The following is a 20,103-nucleotide window of genomic DNA, read 5'->3' on the forward strand; positions in this document are numbered from 1 at the left end:
TGAGAGGTCTGTATATAAAATAACCATGAAAAATATTTTAGGGAACAGGAGACTGTTTTAGTTTCTAAATTTTGAAAACTGCCACGTGAGATCACTGCAAAGGCGCCTTCTGTTGCCCAGGGGCCTACTGAAATCTGGAGCTGATCCTGTCCAATGTATAGCCTATGTGCAGACTTAGGCCCTCTCATACAATCTGATTTTTCAGCTGTATGATACCCGTACTGTACCATTTCATAGCATGCATCAATTTCAATGGGCAATAGGTCTATCCATATGAATAAATGTATAGCCCTGATGTACAGGCTCACCTCTCCCCTTCTCCAGCCGTATGTATGTTATGACCCAGTCCTGGTGTAGAATGCATCCCTCGATGGATGATTCTCCAGTCTTGTATTTATGTGCCGTATGCAGGTCCCTCCTTTGTCATCTCCCAGCGCCTCCGCACCAATGTTTGGGATGGTCTGGGAATTGTCATGGTGATGTGACGCTATGACTCCGGCCCGATCATGTGACCGAAGTCACATGATAGGCGGTGAGGGCGGTCTCCTGGCTGCTGTATCTTCTGATGGGCGGCGAGGATGATTCTACAGCTGCTGTGCGGGGGTGAGTTTTAGGTTCCGCCCATAAGGGCGGGTCTCTTTGATGGGCCGATCGGTGATTGGTTTATGGAAACTTTAGGCATTTCCTATGGGAGGAGACTCTGCCTTAAATACCCGGTGTTTCTCCTCACTCGCTGCCACTGATATCAATGCGACAGCGTGAGCCCACGCCGCTCTTTCTCAAAAATCTTAATGTGTGACAGTGTATGAATGTAACCCCTGATGATAGGAGCACCTGAAACGCGTAGGCTTACGTCCCCCAATATGTAATAACCGGTGTTGCCAATGGGATGTCATGTCTCATTTTATCCTGTATTTTCCGAAATTGGAAGAAAATAAAGATTGAAAGTTTTTAAAGCCACGTCAGTGCCTTTCTATGGCAGAGCGTCAGAAGGAGATTTCGAGACACCGGGTCTCGCTGGTGCCAGTGTTGGGCTGTGATGTCACAGCCCAGACCCGGCACTAACACACGGGACTGGAAAAACTCAGATTCCGGGTGTTTAACCCCTTACCCCTTACCGGGGGATCTGATCCCTCCTGCCGCTGCCCTGAGGCTTCAGGCTCCTCTTCTAAACGGGTTCCGCCTTCCTGGCAGGACCCGGCTGTAAGTAACTGAGCAAGCTCACCAAGCTCAGTTACTTACACTATACTCTGCAATACAAGTGTATTGCAGTGTAAGGGCTTGAGCAAGCAATTGGATGAACGCTTGTTCAAGCCCAAATATGGAAAGGGTAAAAAAAAATTTTAAAAAGTAAAAATCATTTTATAATAATAATTAAATATATAAAATAAAAGTCCCGTAATCTCCCGTTACACATAAAGTGCAAATAAAGTATATAAAACACCAAAAAACTTACATATTTGGTATCACTGCGTCCGTATTAAACTGTACAATAAATTTAAATCAAAATTGAACCCTCTCGGTGAACACCATCACAAAAAAATGTTCTAAAAAGTGATCAAAAAATAAGCCCTCAACAAGATCTGACAACAGAAAAATACAGAAGTTATGGCCCTGAAAAGTTGTTGAAAGTAAAAACAATGCGATTTTCTAAAATATTAGTTTTGCTCAGTACAATTGAGCAAAGATAAAAAAAAACGATATAAATGAGGTATCACTGTAATCGTAGTGAACCAGAGAATAAAGATATAATATTAGTTTTACATTATGATCAGCAGGGGGGAAACAGTGCTAAAAATCCAAAATAAAAATTAATAATTTTGTTTGTGTCCCCCTTTAAATAGTTAATAAAATCTCATGAATAAGCTATAGACCCCCAAAATGAATTATTTTTACAAGTGTTTTTCACCCCACAAATAATAAGCCCCATATGTTCGCATTACCAAAAAAATGTAAATTTTATATCCTTTACATTGTGACAATACAAATCTGCTGTGAGTGGCGCTCCTTCCATTCTATGCCCGGCCTTGCGCCAGTACAGTTTACCACCCCACCAAATACATTGAGGGGTGAAGTTTCTATAGTGTGGTAATTTATGGGGTTTTACTATCATTTAGGCCAGTGATGGCAAACCTTTTAGAGGCCGAGTGCCCAAACTACAACAAAGACCTGCCTATTTATCGCAAAGTGCCAACACAGAAATTTAATTTGTGATTTATACTTCCTTCTCTGTCACAGTTTTCATAGATACCAGCACCCTGAGGACACCAATAAAGCAGAAAATAGTCCCAGGTACCGCTGTCACTTTAAAATAGCTCTGTGCACAGCAAGTCCTGGGCTGTCTGGGATTGCAGGAGGATACCTGGAGTCATATCTGGTGATGGCCTGGGTGCCCACAGAAAGGGCTCTGAGTGCCACCTCTGGCACCAGTGCCATAGGTTAGCCATCACTGATTTAGGCCTTTCAAAGTCACTTGGAAGCTGAGTTGTCCCTCAAAATGTGAGTTTTGGCGATTTTCATGAAAATGAGAAAAATTGCACCTGAAGTTCTGCTCTTCATAACATCCTAGAAAAATGAGAGGACGCATAAAATATCATCTCAACATAAAGCAAACATTCCGGAAATGTTAATTATCAAGCTTTTTGGGTCGTTTTATTTCCTCTCTGGAAAGCGGAATATTTTAAAGGAAGACAATACCGAGCACCAGCTGAGGGTGAGCTGGTGCCAGAGCTTATTTTTGTTAGTGTTTTAAACCGCTGTATCGCGGTTTAAAACACTTTTTAAACTTTATGGTGCGCTGAAGCGAAGCAGCTTCGGCCATAATGTTTAAAAAGTGTTTTAAACCGCGATACAGCGGTTTAAAACACTAACAAAAATAAGCTCTGGCACCAGCTCACCCTGAGCTGGTGCTCGGTATTGTCTTCTTACACCTACCACTTCAAGTGGTAGGTTTGCTTTAAACTTTGAAAATGAAGAAATTTTACACACTTTTGCCAATTTTTTTTTTTCAGAACGAAGTGCAAAACTTATCACTTAAATTTTACAACTAACGTAAAGTACAATGTGTCACGGTAAAACAATCTCAAAATCACCAGGATATGTTAAAGCGTTCCGAAGTTCTAACCAATTATCGTGATACATGTCAGATTTGAAAAATCGAGTCTGGTCATTGAGCTGAAAACTAGTGTCGGTGATGAGGGGTTAAAGAGGTTTTCCCGAGAGTGACAGCTTTCTTCCAAAAACAGCACTACATCTGACCAGGATTTGTGCTGGTAGATGAGCTTAGTTGCAATACCTCACACTACCCATGGTTAGGTGTGGCACTGTTTTTGTACAGAAAGTTTGTTTTCTGTGTTCCTTGCAATTATTGTGATTTCCCATTGTGACCACGATTCCTGTCCCTGACTCCGATTCTTAGCCGCCTGCCTTGACCTCCTGCTACGTCCCTGACTGTGAGCCTTTGCTGCCTGTCCTGACCTCCTGCCTATCCACGACTCCATCTTGCCTCACAATTGTCAATACTCGCCTTTGTCTGGATCTACAATTATAAAATATACGGTTTTGACTTACATACAAATTCAACTTAAGAACAAACCTCCGGACCCTATCTTGTACGTAACCCGGGGACTGCCTGTATCTGCCAGGGTGGCAATGGGGTACTCATTTATACTAATTTCTTACTCCATTCAGTGCTGGTTATACAAGTATCTTTGTAGTTCTACATTCTGTAATATGCTTTTTGCAGTGTTTTCTGACTCTTGCCTTAATCTTTTGACTATTATGTTTGACTCATGATTCTGCACCTCACTGCCATCTTGGTTTTCACCTGATTAGCCCGACCTTACTGTTCTCATCTGTACTGTGCACATACCATGTATAGGGACTGTCATCTAACTGTCACCTGCAGGTTAGAAAACACTATGGAAGTAGGCAGGAACTGATTTTCTAGGAAAGCGCAAGGCCTGCACCTCTTCTTCTGACATTTTAACTTATAGAAACCTGGGATTGGAGTGAGTGATGCACGAACTGCAAACTTCCTCCAAAGTGAATAGTATAGAGACAGAGAGAAAACAGAACGGAGCACTCTCCTAGTGCATTACGCGATGATATTTAATAAAAAGCAAATCTTTGTCCATTAGGACTCTCACCTGATCGATGATCAGTATACAGCATATAGGGTTTGAGTTGCGGGTATCCGGCTGCTCAGCGTGTGTGGTTATCCCGTCCTCCGTGTTCCAGGGTCACCCGGGGAAGGTTTCTTAATGTACCGATTCTACTGAAGCTCCGTATACACGTCAATCCGAGCGCTCAAGGATGTCCCAGACTCCCGATACATGTGATTAATATCGGATTTTATTGATTAAAAGATCAATATCACAACACGTTCCGGTCCGGTACTCGAACTTTCGTCAGGCAATCCTTATGTAGTTCCTTTGTATGTAACATATATATATTTTCTAAAAAAAAAAAAAAAAAAAACGGAAGTACTCCTTTACCGGTAATCGTGATTGACTTCCGGTTCAGAGTTTTCTGATATGTCAGGTCCCAAAGAGATGTCCAGGCCTGGAACCCGCTACCATCACCATCACTAATTGCCTGATGAAGGTCCGAGTACCGGACCGAAACGCGTTGTGATATTGATCTTTTAATCAATAAAATCCGATATTAATCACATGTATCGGGAGTCTGAGACATCCTTGAGCGCTCGGATTGACGTGTATACGGAGCTTCAGTAGAATCGGTACATGACATTTTAACTTGAAACTGATTTGACTCCCTGCAGAATATCTGCAGGAGACATTCTAAAGTGATTCTTCTTACCATTACTTTTTCTATCACCTATGTTGCTAATGTGAATTGCAGTAGTGTCACTAAATAGATTCCCAGCCTTAAAGGGGTATTCCCACGAAGACAAGTTTCTTATGTGTACTCAGGATAACAAAATAACACATTCTCTAATTCACTGTTATTAACAAAAATACAGCATTTCACAGATATAAGTCCAACCTGTCTCTATCAGTCCTGCTGTACACAATTTCAGTTTCCCCTAGAAACGACCCTGTAACTTCTGACTTAGGGTCGGGGGCTGCCATCTTGGATTTCTGTGTGACAGCCATGCTGCTGAGATTTCTGTCTCTGTGCAATCTTGCCCTCCCCCCTGCAGTCAAGGACATAGTTCACAGACACACATCACTTCCTGCTAGCAAACACATTGTGAGGAGAGAGAAGCTACAAACTCCAGGTAGATAAGTGATCTGGGTGAAGGGGGAGGCTGGCACATATCTGTGAGAGCAGAGATGTAGCAGAGCTGACAGTGTAAAAGTCTGTCAGCCTCTGTCTGTTATGCCTCTGAGTAATAGGCATCACATGCATCTCTCATCTCTGATCTGTCTTATTTATCTTTCTATGTGTCAGTGTGTTAGTAAAATGTTCTGAACCCAGATGAAAGTGCATATACACCTCTACACTGATAATCTAACCAGATTTTTAGCTCACAAAACTAGAGGGATCATAATTTGATTGCTTAGAGAGGATCCGTCCATACCCTGGGATTTTGCACTGAGCAGCCTAGAGAGTGATAGGAGCTAAAATACTAATAAAACTGAGTAAAATTTTTAAGTAAGGGGTTAAAATGATCTTTATTGTGTAAACATCTTAGAGGATTGAGATTAGAGAATTTTCTTTCGTGGGAAAACCCCTATACCTTGTGGGGAATTGCTCTGGTAGTTGACTGGTAGCAGTGCAGGAAGCAGTGACGCACGCAGTTTTAAAAGTCCAACTTAAGTGTTTATTCACACTTGCATAACAGAACACAAATTCAGCCTTGGCTTAGGCACATGCAAAAACATTATAAAAGTAATTCCTGCCCGGCTAGGCGCTGTCTAACACATTTGACGGACCCTAGCTATCCGGGTACCAGGCTGCCTGGCACCCGCTCTTGGCCAGCAGTAAGACAGGAGGCCCTCAGTTACCTTTGCTGTGAGAATGCAATCTCGCCTTCAGCTCTCCAGGTAGGGCCTCTCCTACTGCTTCAGGCCTGCAGACTAAATCAGGCTCTAACGAGGCCTGTTACCTGCACCTGTGGGCAATTCACAAACCTAGGACCGAAGCCCGGGTGGAGTAGGAGTCCCACTACCAGCCTACCCCTACTCCATAATAAGCAGGCCCAGTACGGACATTACAAATGTGTCTGTGTTAGCTAGGCCAACACAGACAAAACAGACTATTCCTGCTTATCATGTCTGCATTAACCCTTGGGTTACTGCAGACAAACCCAGGGCTTTTACCACATGCATTTCATCTGCCTGTAGATAGCGGTTTTCCCACACAATACCTCTTACTTTCTCACAACCTTTAAAAAAAACACCTCATCTTTAAAAAAAAATATACAGATTTAGTTTCTCTTGCTACTATAATGAAGCTATATATTTAGTGGGGCATAATTAACAGTTTTTTTATAACTTGCAGCTGTAAATAAAAATGCACATTTTCTGTAATTGTAGGTGGTATTTATGTATTTTCAGACCCACAGTATCACAGAAATAGAATCATCCTAAACCCATTTCCTCTATTATCCAGACATATGATACAGTGATTTCCAATCCGTTTAATTAAAGTGACAAAATGCAAATAGCTACACTGAAGCAAATAAGATACATACACAGAAAAGTGTTTCTTATTCTAATGAATGGATTAAAAAATAAATTTAGAGTCAATTGCATTCTTTTAAAATTGTTCTAATTAAACTAAGAAAAGTTAATCCAAAGTGCGTCTTAAAGAAGCTTTACAGTTAATATGCTGGCTTAATGCTTAGATTTAGCTAAATCCTAAACTGATTCCGCTATGATGTTAGAATTTCTTGCTTCGTTTCTGTTGTTTTTCACAAGTGTATGACCCAGTTGAAGAAAATTGTCTGTGCCAACACTTTGGAAAAGTTATTTTTCTAATAGGAAAGAAATGGGTATCTGCCGCTGTCAGGACTCCTAATTGGAGCCTCAGAAAACACACTGTAATGGGTCTATTTATCTACAAATGTCCGTTTACCAGAGGATCCTTTTAATTTCACTGCTGTATGAGGGAGAGAATATCAGCACCACAGAATATCTTGTTAAATAGTGTCTTACAGCTGGAACTTTTCTCTGGAGTAGTCAGCATAACTTCTCTTTATATGATATCAAAAACATGCAAAGTGCCTTCTCTAGAGAAGTGTGTAATGGAGTTGTGAGGATCAGAAGCAGTATTGAATTGTATACAGAGTCCATCTAGCAAAGCCCCTAGTCCTTCCTGTTACTCAAGTATAATGTGTGACTTTGGACACAGAGTCTGTACAGAGAAGTTCAATTATTCTTCATGCAATTAAAACTCTGTAATATATTTCAGTAAGTAAATGGCTTCTCTGTGGCTTGTTTCTGCTCTTTCTCCTGCAGTGAGCAGTGTATCTGAAAGCCTTCAAGGGGTCCACCTGATACAGATAATGATAAGGCTAATAATAGGTCTTTCTATAGCTCGATAATATTTCTCTTGATACAGCTCTCTAAAGAGATTAGACAATCCAGGGCCTGTCGGTGGGTAGAGGACTGAAAGCTGAAAACCACAAACTGCTTAAAACCTTAATGACGGGCACAGTGCTGTTAGGGATGTTTGAAGAGGGCTCCCAGGCTGAGCTCTCCTCTTATATATATTTAGTGCTTGCTGCATTGTGTAGTAAACAAACACCCACCGGAAACACCACCGATCGCTGGTGTTAACCTATTAATTGCTGCCAGCATGGGTGTCACCATCTAGGAGGGGGTCATCGCTCCCTGTGCCATCGTTGGGGAGCCATCTGTCTCCATGACAGCCTTAACTCTGTACGAGACTCCAGGCACATGGAAAATATGTAGATCGAGCCGTAATCACTATTTCAGTTTAATCAATGATAATAAATAATCATAATTATTACCATTCTGGTAATTACATGTAGATAATTTGGAATAATTTAGATGAATTACCTTTTTACATTTTTTTTATACTTCCAAAGTATTTGCAGATCTATCTCCATAAACCGCTACATTTATACTTCCAGATTGTAGCTGGAATTGGAGCAATGCTGGAATCTCCTCAATCTGCACTAATATCTTCGCATTCAAACTGCTCCCCAGCCCCTGCCCTCTGCTGTAATATTTAACCAGAAGCCTTATACTGCTCTTGCTCATCAGAAGATGTTCAGTCAAGAGAAACATACACAGGAGTGCAACCTGTGAGTTTGGAAATGAAATTTTGTATGTCGACATATGGAATCTAAACATATGAATTACTGTACATTAAATCTTTGTTGGACTAAAAAATTATTCTACTATTGTATCTGCTTGGTTGAAAAGAAATTCAGTCACTTATAAGCAAATATATACAATGCAAGCCTAAGTCATCAATACTAGTACACATATAGCTTCTAAGTATAAGAAAAAGGCAAAGCAGCACAGTGAAAAACCGGATTAGGATCCGTATGTGGGTGCAGGCTTGAAGGGTTCCAACTCACGATCCCAGTGATCCAATATTCAAAACAAGGAAGCAGCACTCCGTGGAAAATAGTGATTTTTTTCACCAGTGGAAAATACAACGTTTCAGCTATCTCAATGTAGCCATACTCGAGAATGGCTACATTGAGATAGCTGAAAATGTTGTATTTTCCACTGGTGAAATAAATCACTATTTTCCACGGAGTGCTGCTTCCTTGTTTTGAATATAGCTTCTAAGTATAAATATGAAATGAAACTGTTCAACCAACACTCACTAAATGATTTCTATAACACTATGTATGGGAATGTATGAGTGGTGACCTAAGCTCACAGTCATAGAACCAGCAAATATGTCTAATCTAAAATATCCAAAGCAGGCAAACAAAAAGTTCCCACAGTAAAAAGATTGATCTTGCATTCAATGATACATTCTCTATAGTCTGGATATCCCACCAATAAATTGATTCTTCCCGCGTCCATGACTGATCATCTGCTCACAGTAAATCTGTTGAAGCAGAGCTCGTCTCACGATGCCCCACTGAAGCTTCTCTGAATAAGCAGGTTAGGGAAATAGAACATGACGAGATTCAGACATTTTCTGGTCTGTTTAATGCCAAATCAACAGTAGCAAAACATGACAAAAGTTTCATGGATTTTGTAACCGCTGTCAAGGGACAGACACAACAAGACCTTAATCGTGGTTCAAATTTTGTAAACTCCCATGGTATATAGGATTTGGTAGACACTGTGAAATTCACAAATGTCTGGTCCTTGATGAGATTGACAGTCGTGCAAGCAAAGCAAGTGTACTTATTAATTACCATTTATGCCAAAATAAGTTTCCATTTGTTCCTAAAACTTCTGCAGACCAAACTTTCATAGATGCGGATTGCATTGATCATTCATCTCTGTCTTGACAATTAAAGACAAAAAATCTGGCAACAAGGAATCAAAGCTCTTCTTCTCGTCTCGTTTTTGATAGATTTTGGATAATGTTTCTGCCATTTCCCCTTAACTCGCTGTTAGTTTGATATTAGGCAGAGCGATGCGACTTGTTTAGTATGGAAATGAACGTCTTAAATGTGCAGTCTTACATAAGTAACTGCCTCTTAAGATACACCTGCATACCATATAAAAGAGCATTTTAAATGAAGCAGCTCGGGCTTTAGTTTTTAATTTAATTGAACTACAAGGCGCCAGCACATGCAAAGCTCGGCACCATAAAAATAAAATATGTCAAAAATCCAATGTAACTGCGCATTGCATTCCAATTTAAGCCTAACCTGGACTTAACGGTGCCTTTATACTGTGGTTTCTAAAGATAAATGCACTCCGAGCTGCAGAGGAGAACATTGCCGAAGAAAAGAAGCAGTTCTGCTCGTCTTCAGTCGTTTCCTTAAGTACACTTCTTCTATGCCAATTTGCATATTTTTTAAATAACGAGCTAAGCGCAGACAATTCAACAAGAAATTTAACATGCATAGAAAGTACGGCAGGAGTGAAATGTCCACTGGAAATATCTACATAACATACTGGGAGCCAGTGGGTTGCTAATTTCATGCATTTATGTCAGCAGTGAAATTGTTTAGTAATTCAGTTTACTTCTAATATTTCATATTTGCAGGAGAAATCTCAAGATGGCAAATTAGATATCTCACATGCTTTCAAAAAAGAGCTGAATGTTGATGAGGCAAGTGGAAAACTTGTGAAAGACAAAGAGATTATTGGCAGCATAAAGTCAACCGGAAATTCGCATATGATTCAGACGCAGAGAGCCAGTAGAGAGGTTGGTGTTTGTTTTTCTTATGACGGAGCTAAGTACGCATAATACACCACGGGGCAAAATATCAATCTGTTTACATCTTTATTATGTCTTAATTTACATAAAAAACTGTTTAACACTATGGCCCCGCACTATGTGCGGTTTGCCTCACTAATGTGCACTAACCGCAGCACGGTCTTCATTAATGTGGTGCACCCTGTGTGCGCCGATCACGCATAAACTGAGTGCACCAGTGTTTTTAAGGGGTGTGCACCACAATTATGTCCGACTTGCCGTCATAAATTTGGCGGACAGTGCTAATGCGCCCATTTTTCCAACAGGTGCACTAAAAGGATTGTGGCCACGTCTGTATGGCAGCATATCCAACCACAAAAAAATCCCAACGTTGCTATATTACCAACGTTGCTGCACCAAAAATAGTGGGTGCAAAGTACAACTAGACAGTCTTGGATTTTGTCAGATTTATAATCCATTAGATAAACTGTTGCAGCATAAGGCTGTGCAGTATAACTGTGCACTGTTTGACTTTTTTGATGAAACTGGCTCATAAATTATTTGTATGCTTTTGCAAAGCTAGTGGTGCACTGTTCAAAATAGAGTTGTATGAAACAAGATCTTAAAGGGGTTGCAACAGTTAAATAAATGCTTATTATTGAGGTAAATCAAATAAACAGGGCTCCTACACTTGACAACCCTATGGATTAGCTATGTTTGAGAAGGAAAAGAGGGTGGGGCTTAAAGGGTGCTCTTGTAAACAAGTAGTGTGATGTATCCTCATCAACAACCAAAGCGATTTGGAGTTAACCCTTTGTCAGACCAATAATAGACAGCCCATTACAGCTGTCTATCGAAACTTGTTCAGTGCTTCCATTTTTGGTCTGATGAAGGGTTAATCCCGAAATGCATTACCATTGGATTTTATATTTTAAATATTGCTTTGGTTGTTGATGAGGATACCTCACTACTTAGTTACAAGTGCAACCGTTAAGCTCCACCCTCTTTTTTTTCTTCTCATACATTTCTACCTATGGTTCCTTTGATTACCAGTTATTGGAGAGCTTGGGAGCTGCTACAGTAACCAACAAGATACGTACGCAATGATCAAAAGGGAATTGTCCCCTAAGCAGAATCATATTGTCGCAAACGCACACGTAGCTACCAGGTGAGCACCTTTCATTACTCACCTCATACGGAACACACTTGCCGTAACATTATCACACGAGGCGCCGTCCTCTTTTCTCGTTGTTTTTGTTTTTTTCCTCACTCCATGGATTTGCTAGCAGACATGGATGTGAAGCTCTGAAGAACGCCTCTTCCACTTAGATGTACAGCAGTAAGCTTGATACGCACCTCCCACTTTTAAAATTTTTTTCTGGAGCTCAGGTCTCCATTTCAAGCTCATCCATGACAGTCAATGTATAGCATGAAGATAGTTAGCACTCATCAGCACCTGTTAGGATACCATACTATACTGCAACTATACAGAAACTTGAGAAAATGCAGCAAATCCATTGATATATATAACACTTCATAGTGTGAACATATAGGATCTATATAGGATGGTAGCTTACATCACATGCAAAAGCATGAAGCCTTCAATAAGTAGTAGAAACCAGCAGTGAAATAGTTCCATTAAGTATATAGTTTATGCTCTTTGAGAACTAATGGTTAACAGCTGTCTGCTGTGAAGATCAGAGTACAGAGAGCAGAGGCTGTGGGAAAGGGGCAGCTGCAGTAGCAGAATCACAGATTGAGATGGATGGACTGATGGGGTTTTTGCGCTAGCTACACAAATAGAGCATCACATGACCCCCCCCCCCCTTCCCAGCACAGTGATCAGGGAGCAGAAGTCCGCTCCTCTCCAGCAGTTAGAACCATACAAACCTTGTGTAAAGGGTTTCAAAGAGTAACTGTAAAGTTTTTTTTCCAGAAAACATCAGCTGTTACGATGTAAAACAACTTTATTTTTATCATTGTTACCTATATCTAGAAGTTTCTTTGCTTTTCTCCTCAGATTACCTCATTGCTACAGTAGTTGCTTCCTCTGCCAGTCCTGCTTAGCCCTTGAGTTTGTAGTATAAACAAACTCCTGGGAGGGGCTGCTGCATCCTGTTCGCAGAGGAGGAGGTCATGTGACAGAGCTCTCTCTGCATATGTAGCAGTGATGGGAATTCCAGCTTTTCTTAGTGAGCTGGCTCATTAGGCTCCGCTCACTAAGAAGAGCCGGCTCTTCTGGCACCTGAATGGCTCCCTATTAAATACGTAATACATAATGATACATAATACATAAATTGTGCCGGCTTGTTCGTGAACGACCCATCACTAGTATGTAACAGGGCCGGATGTTTTCAAGACTGTGGATGCAGATGTCTGCTGCACAGAATAGTGAGGTACAAGATCTCACCTGTTCCCTATCAGTCCCTCCATCACAATCTGTGATTCTACAGAACTTTCTCTGTCTGTCTCTGCACTTCATGCCATAGCCCTTCCCCCACTCTGTCATCCGCAGTATCAGCTCTGTGCATATAAGCTATTAACCCTTAGTGCTCACACAGCACAGGCTATACACTTCATGTACTTATGATTTCTACCACGTATTCCATGCTCCCTGCTCATCCATGTAATGGAAGCTGCCAGGCTGGTCACCATATACATCCTGTATGTGCACTGTGCATGTTCCCTGCTTCTCCATGTGATGGAAGCTGCCAGGCTGGTCACCAAATATAGTTTCATAGTTTCATAGTTTCTACGGTTGAAAAAAGACACTTGTCCATCAAGTTCAACCAAGGAAGGGAAGGGATTGGATGAGGAAGGGATTTAGGGGAAACAATTCTATATAACATAACCATCTATGTTATTTAGGTGTAAAAAGGAATCTAGACCCTTCTTGAAGCTATCCGCTGTCCCTGCTGTGACCAGCGCCTGAGGCAGGCTATTCCACAGATTGACCGTTCTCATAGTAAAAAAGCCCTGTCGCCTCCGGTGATTAAACCTTGATTTCTCCAAACGGAGACAGTGCCCCCTCGTCTTTTGATTTGATCTAATCTGAAACAACTTACCACCATATTTTTTGTATGGACCATTCATATATTTAAATAAATTAATCATGTCCCCTCGTAGTCGTCTCTTTTCCAGACTAAATAAATCTAGTTGTTTTAATCTTTCCTCATAACTGAGACCCTCCATACCCCTTATCATTTTTGTGGCTCTACGTTGAACCCTCTCCAGCTCCAGGGCATCCTTTTTATGGACCGGTGCCCAGAACTGGACAGCATATTCCAGGTGTGGCCGAACCAGTGCCTTGTATAGTGGTAATATTACATCCCTATCACGAGTGTCCATACCACTTTTGATACATGACAAGATCCTACTGGCTTTAGAGGCAGCTGATTGACATTGCATGCTGTTATTCAATTTATGATCTACTAGTACCCCCAGGTCCTTCTCAACAAGGGACTCACCCAGATTTACTCCCCCAAGGACATATTTTGCCTTTGGATTATTGGCCCCCAGGTGCATAACCTTACATTTATCCACATTAAACCTCATTTGCCAAGTGGATGACCAAACATTCAGTTTGTCCAAGTCATCCTGCAGCCTATGAACATCCTCCATAGACTGTATTACACTACACAGTTTGGTGTCATCTGCAAAAATAGACACAGTGCTATTAATTCCTACCTCTATATCATTAATAAATATATTAAATAGTAGTGGGCCAAGCACAGAACCCTGGGGTACACCACTCATAACTGGTGACCATTCCGAGTAGGAATCATTGACCACAACTCTCTGGATACGATCCTTCAGCCAGTTTTCAATCCAATTGCAAATGATTTCTGCCAAACCAATAGCCCTAATTTTACCCATCAGGCGTCTATGAGGGACAGTGTCAAATGCCTTTGCAAAGTCCAAGAACACAATATCCACAGCTGCTCCTCCATCCAGGCATCTGCTAACCTCTTCATAAAAGCAGATAAGGTTAGTTTGACAACTTCTATTCTTAGTAAACCCATGCTGGCTGTCACTTATTATACTATTTGATGTCACATACTCCAGTATGTAGTCTTTTACTAACCCTTCCAATACTTTCCCCACAATGGAAGTTAAGCTTACAGGCCTGTAATTGCCAGGCGAAGTTCTAGAGCCCTTTTTATATATTGGCACCACATTTGCCTTGCGCCAGTCACTTGGCACCACACCAGACATTACAGAATCCCTGAAGATTTTAGCCAGCGGTACAGCAATAACAGAACTGAGTTCTTTAAGAACTCTGGGGTGTAACCCATCTGGTCCAGGAGCTTTGTACACATTGATTTTATTTAGCTTAGATTGGATAATGTCTACATTTAGCCAGCCTAGTATATCACAGGATCCATGACCCGCACTGACACCACCCAAGTCAGAAGTTCTCTCTTCTATTGTATAAACGGAGCTAAAAAAACTATTAAGTATCTCTGCCTTCTCCTGGTCTCCAGTCACCGATGCCCCATTTTCAGAATAAAGGGGTCCAACCTGTTGTGACCCATTTTTTTTTGCATTGATATACCTAAAAAATTTCTTGGGATTTGTTTTGCTATCTTTAGCTACCTGTCTTTCATTTTGTATTTTGGCTGATTTGATTTCTTTTTTACAGATTTTGGTAAGTTTTTTGTAAGTATTGAAAGCCTCAGGTGACCCGTCAGATTTATATTTTTTAAATGCCCTCTTTTTCTCATTAATTGCCCTTTTAACTGTAGCTGTAAGCCACGCGGGGTGTAATCTAGCCCGTCTATACTTGTTACCTATTGGAATAAATTTAGAAGTATAAAAACCCAGGATAGATTTGAATTTCTCCCATTTAACATTAGTATCACCATGTGACAGTATCTGATCCCAGTCTATATCCTGTATTGCAGCCCTGAATTTTTGGAAATTAGCCCTCTTAAAATTCAAAGTTTTCGATTTTCCCACCTGTTTCTGCTTTTTAAAGTTTAAGAGGAAAATAATTATATTATGATCGCTGTTTCCAAGGGGTTCCCTGATACTGACATTTTGGACAATCTCCTCATTGTTAGAAATCACAAGGTCCAACAATGCGTCACCTCTTGTGGGATCTTCTACAAGCTGCACCATAAAATTATCCTGCAGAAAGTTGATAAAATGTCTCCCCTTCATAGATGAAGACGAGCCCTGACCCCAATTTATATTTGGAAAGTTAAAGTCTCCCATTATCACTACGGTCCCCTCCTGTGCAGCCCGCTCCATCTGTTTATATAGGTGACCCTCTATTTCCTCAGAGATGTTAGGGGGTCTATAAATTACACCAAAAATAATTTTCTCAAAGCTCTCTTGGCTTTGAATTTCAACCCACAAAGTTTCTGCCTCCTGACACTCTGAGACCACTGACTCATTCACAATCGCTTTTAAGTCTCTTCTGACATACAGACATACACCACCTCCCCTCCTATTTGCCCTGTCTTTCCGAAAGAGTGTAAAACCTTGAATATTAACAACCCAATCATGCGATGCATCGAGCCATGTCTCTGCTACACCAACAACATCTAACTGTTCCTCTAATATCAGAGCCTCAAGCTCGCCCATTTTGCCTGAGATACTTCTGGCATTTGTGAACATACAATTTAATTTTCCACAGTTATTTATCTGATTTAAAGTAATTTTACTGGCACATATATCCTCACCACTGTTCTGCAACTTGTGGATCTCCTTATCCACTGCCTCAGGCCCCCATACACCGCCCACATCACCACCCACCAACATAACCTGCCCCCTCTCTGACCTGTCTACCCCTTCAGTGTCTTCCTTTTCCTCCTCCCCCGAGCCTAGTTTAAATACTCCGCCACCCCTGCTAGGATCTTCTCCCCCAGCACAGCAGCCCCCCTTCCACTTAGGTGCAAGTTATCTGCAGAAAACAGTTTGTACCCCAGTGAAAAGTCAGCCCAATGCTCTAGGAACCCAAATCCCTCTGCTCTACACCAGGATCTGAGCCATGCATTTAACTCCCTGAGCTCCCGCTGTCTGCTCTGTGTAGCGCATGGCACTGGTAGGATTCCGGAGAATACTACCTTGGAGGTCCTTTCCTTAAGCTTTGAACCTAGTTCTTTAAAATTATTCTTCAGGCTCCTCCACCTACCATCTATTCTGTCATTGGTACCAACATGGACCACGACAGCTGGGTCATCCCCAGCCCCTCCCAGTAATTTATCCACCCTTTCCACCACATGCCGAACCCTGGCACCAGGGAGACAGCAAACCATTCGGTTGAGGCGGTCTTGGCGACAAATTATTCTATCCGTCTTCCTGATTATAGAGTCCCCTACAACCACTAGCTGCCTTGGCTTACCTGCACTCCCATCCACCCTACTACTAGCTGGTCTGCTCCCCCGGCTGTGAGGGAGAGCAGGATCCGCTAGGGCTGCCATTTCTGACACTGACGTCCTTACATCATTGCACAATTTTGCAATTTTGCTTGGATGTTCAGAGTCAGAGTTGGCCTTCCTTTTCTTTGACCCCTTCCTACCCCCTCTAGTTACAGTAACCCAGCTACCCACCTGGCCCTGCTGGCTTTCCTCTCCACCCTCCACTTCTACCCCGCTTATTGCTTGCTCAGTGAGCAGCATACTCCTCTCAAGATTGTCAATTGCTCGCAGCCGTGCAATATCTTCCTCCAGATCTCTAACACGAGCTTCCAGAAGAAAAATATGGGCACATCTGTCACAGTGGTATTCACCCTCGAACTCTTGCTCCAGCAGTGTATACATGCGGCAGAGTGTGCACTGGAGCATACCACCAATCTTGCTAGCCATATCCTAGTAACAAAACAGTGATAAGTATATAAATCAAGAGATATAAAATGTAGGTTACTTACAGTTCTGTGGACTTCTCTTTTTCAAACTCCGCTTTTTTCAACTCACTTAAGTTCACTAGCCACTTAAAATCACAAGCCAAAACTGAGCGAGCTCAAAAGTGAGTTGCTAGACCTTAACTTATCAGGTGTGAACACTAATCCCTCCTCCCAATTAGCAGACCAGGCAAAGAAAGGAAAAAAAAAATCTATTTAAATTGTGACACTAAGAAAAGTGCTATTACCTATATACTCAGTCCACAATCACCCAAACAACAGATTCACTCTTAACACACACAAAACTCCGCTTTTTTCAACTCACTTAAGTTCACTAGCCACTTAAAATCACAAGCCAAAACTGAGCGAGCTCAAAAGTGAGTTGCTAGACCTTAACTTATCAGGTGTGAACACTAATCCCTCCTCCCAATTAGCAGACCAGGCAAAGAAAGGAAAAAAAAAATCTATTTAAATTGTGACACTAAGAAAAGTGCTATTACCTATATACTCAGTCCACAATCACCCAAACAACAGATTCACTCTTAACACACACAAAACTCCGCTTTTTTCAACTCACTTAAGTTCACTAGCCACTTAAAATCACAAGCCAAAACTGAGCGAGCTCAAAAGTGAGTTGCTAGACCTTAACTTATCAGGTGTGAACACTAATCCCTCCTCCCAATTAGCAGACCAGGCAAAGAAAGGAAAAAAAAAATCTATTTAAATTGTGACACTAAGAAAAGTGCTATTACCTATATACTCAGTCCACAATCACCCAAACAACAGATTCACTCTTAACACACACAAAACTCCGCTTTTTTCAACTCACTTAAGTTCACTAGCCACTTAAAATCACAAGCCAAAACTGAGCGAGCTCAAAAGTGAGTTGCTAGACCTTAACTTATCAGGTGTGAACACTGATCCCTCCTCCCAATTAGCAGACCAGGCAAAGAAAGGAAAAAAAAAATCTATTTAAATTGTGACACTAAGAAAAGTGCTATTACCTATATACTCAGTCCACAATCACCCAAACAACAGATTCACTCTTAACACACACAAAACTCCGCTTTTTTCAACTCACTTAAGTTCACTAGCCACTTAAAATCACAAGCCAAAACTGAGCGAGCTCAAAAGTGAGTTGCTAGACCTTAACTTATCAGGTGTGAACACTAATCCCTCCTCCCAATTAGCAGACCAGGCAAAGAAAGGAAAAAAAAAATCTATTTAAATTGTGACACTAAGAAAAGTGCTATTACCTATATACTCAGTCCACAATCACCCAAACAACAGATTCACTCTTAACACACACAAAACTCCGCTTTTTTCAACTCACTTAAGTTCACTAGCCACTTAAAATCACAAGCCAAAACTGAACAACCAAAAAAGAAAAAAAGAGCCTCATTTGATATTATATGAAAACAACTCTCAACCAAATATAATCAACAACCCAAAAGAGAGTCGAAAAGACCATCAAAGATAAAATTAATAATATCTTTTATTATAAATACAATGCACAATATGCAGAAAGTGAAATCACATAGGGAAAGAAATAAGGGGAAGTACCACGAAAACCATAAGTGTCCCCAGACCTATAGGTAAATGATAATATAAAGACCAAAGGGTCTAATATATGATGAATAATGCAGACGGGAACATAAGTAAAAGGATAATTCCTTGGTAGGATCCTATGTGAAGTGGGGGACCGGAGGTACCATCCGGCTCCCACAGTACACAAAATCAATTTCGGTCCTTACCCGTAAGCATGGTGCTAGGTACAATGGGGGTCCTCAGGAGACCAATAGGTTACACCCCTATACACCCCTTTGGTCACAAAATATATCCTGTATGTGCACTGTGCAATGTTCCCTGCTCCTCCATGTGATGGAAGCTGCCAGGCTGGTCACCATATACATCCTGTATGTGCCCTGTGCAATGTTCCCTGCTCCTCCATGTGATGGAAGCTGCCAGGCTGGTCACCATATACATCCTGTATGTGCCCTGTGCATGTTCCCTGCTCCTCCATGTGATGGAAGCTGCCAACCTAGTCACCAAATATATACTGTATGTGCACTGTGCAGTGTTCCGTGGATTTACTTGTGGGAGACTATGTGGATTTAATGCTAAATTACTTTGAGAGCGAACACAAGACTTCATGGGATCTGTGGGCAAGCTAACTGGCCTCAGCCTGAGGGCATAGACTGACGGATATTAGTCTCCGCCCACTTGACCTCTGAGAAAGATTTTTGTCAAACACTTTCAGACCAGAAAATGCCAAAACCTTGGAAAGAAAAGGACGAGCAGCAAAAAGTAGGCCTCTGTTTGACTTTAGAGCGGAAATCACATATGATAATTTAGTAAAATCCCTTTAGCTTTACAGTATCATGCATCAAAAAACAAGTAGGATGTGTAAAGAATGGCTATCCTCATAGCTATCTTGCTTAATTCGGCATTTAGTACATGCTCATACCAGATTTTACACACGATTACTGCATCCACACGCCTCACCACCACACGCTCCCGGCCATCACGCTACCTACACCTTGCACAGGTGAGCTTACTCCCCCCAATTACTATTGAATATATATATATATATATATATATATATATATATATATATATATATTGTTCAGAGGCACTAGACTCTATACCCCTGAGGAAGCCACATCAGAGGCGGAACGTGTGGGGCGCTGCATCTCCTCCACACAAAACTTGGTGGTATCATTTTCCTTATATGGTACATTGCTGCACTTTGTATTCCTTGGAAATGTGTATTATTTATTGATTTCAGGACACTTGTTGCACTTTATCTATTGCGGGTTACAAATTGCACAGTCAGTCATTGTTTACAATATTCCTAATCTGTACTGACACCAAGTAGAGATCTACCTTGATCTGGAAAAAAAGTGGGTGAGATTGCGCAGAGCATGTTATTGTCATGCACTGTTAACAGCATAATAGTCTTTTGTGCTGTTTTTAAGTGT

The 20,103-nt window shown here is 41.2% G+C and overlaps 1 protein-coding gene across 5 annotated transcripts in view; it reads left to right on the plus strand.

The window, feature by feature from the left end:
* ZBBX (zinc finger B-box domain containing) overlaps positions 1-20,103 on the plus strand; it is a 151,419-nt gene that overhangs the window by 55,091 nt on the left and 76,225 nt on the right. For all 5 annotated transcript variants that reach the window (XM_072142882.1, XM_072142881.1, XM_072142879.1 and 2 more), the window contains exon 8: positions 10,123-10,284. In XM_072142882.1, coding sequence (XP_071998983.1) covers positions 10,123-10,284 — 162 coding nt within the window. The remainder of the gene's footprint in view (positions 1-10,122; positions 10,285-20,103) is intronic.

This window comes from Engystomops pustulosus, chromosome 3 (assembly GCF_040894005.1).
Source record: "Engystomops pustulosus chromosome 3, aEngPut4.maternal, whole genome shotgun sequence".
Taxonomy (NCBI): domain Eukaryota; kingdom Metazoa; phylum Chordata; class Amphibia; order Anura; family Leptodactylidae; genus Engystomops; species Engystomops pustulosus.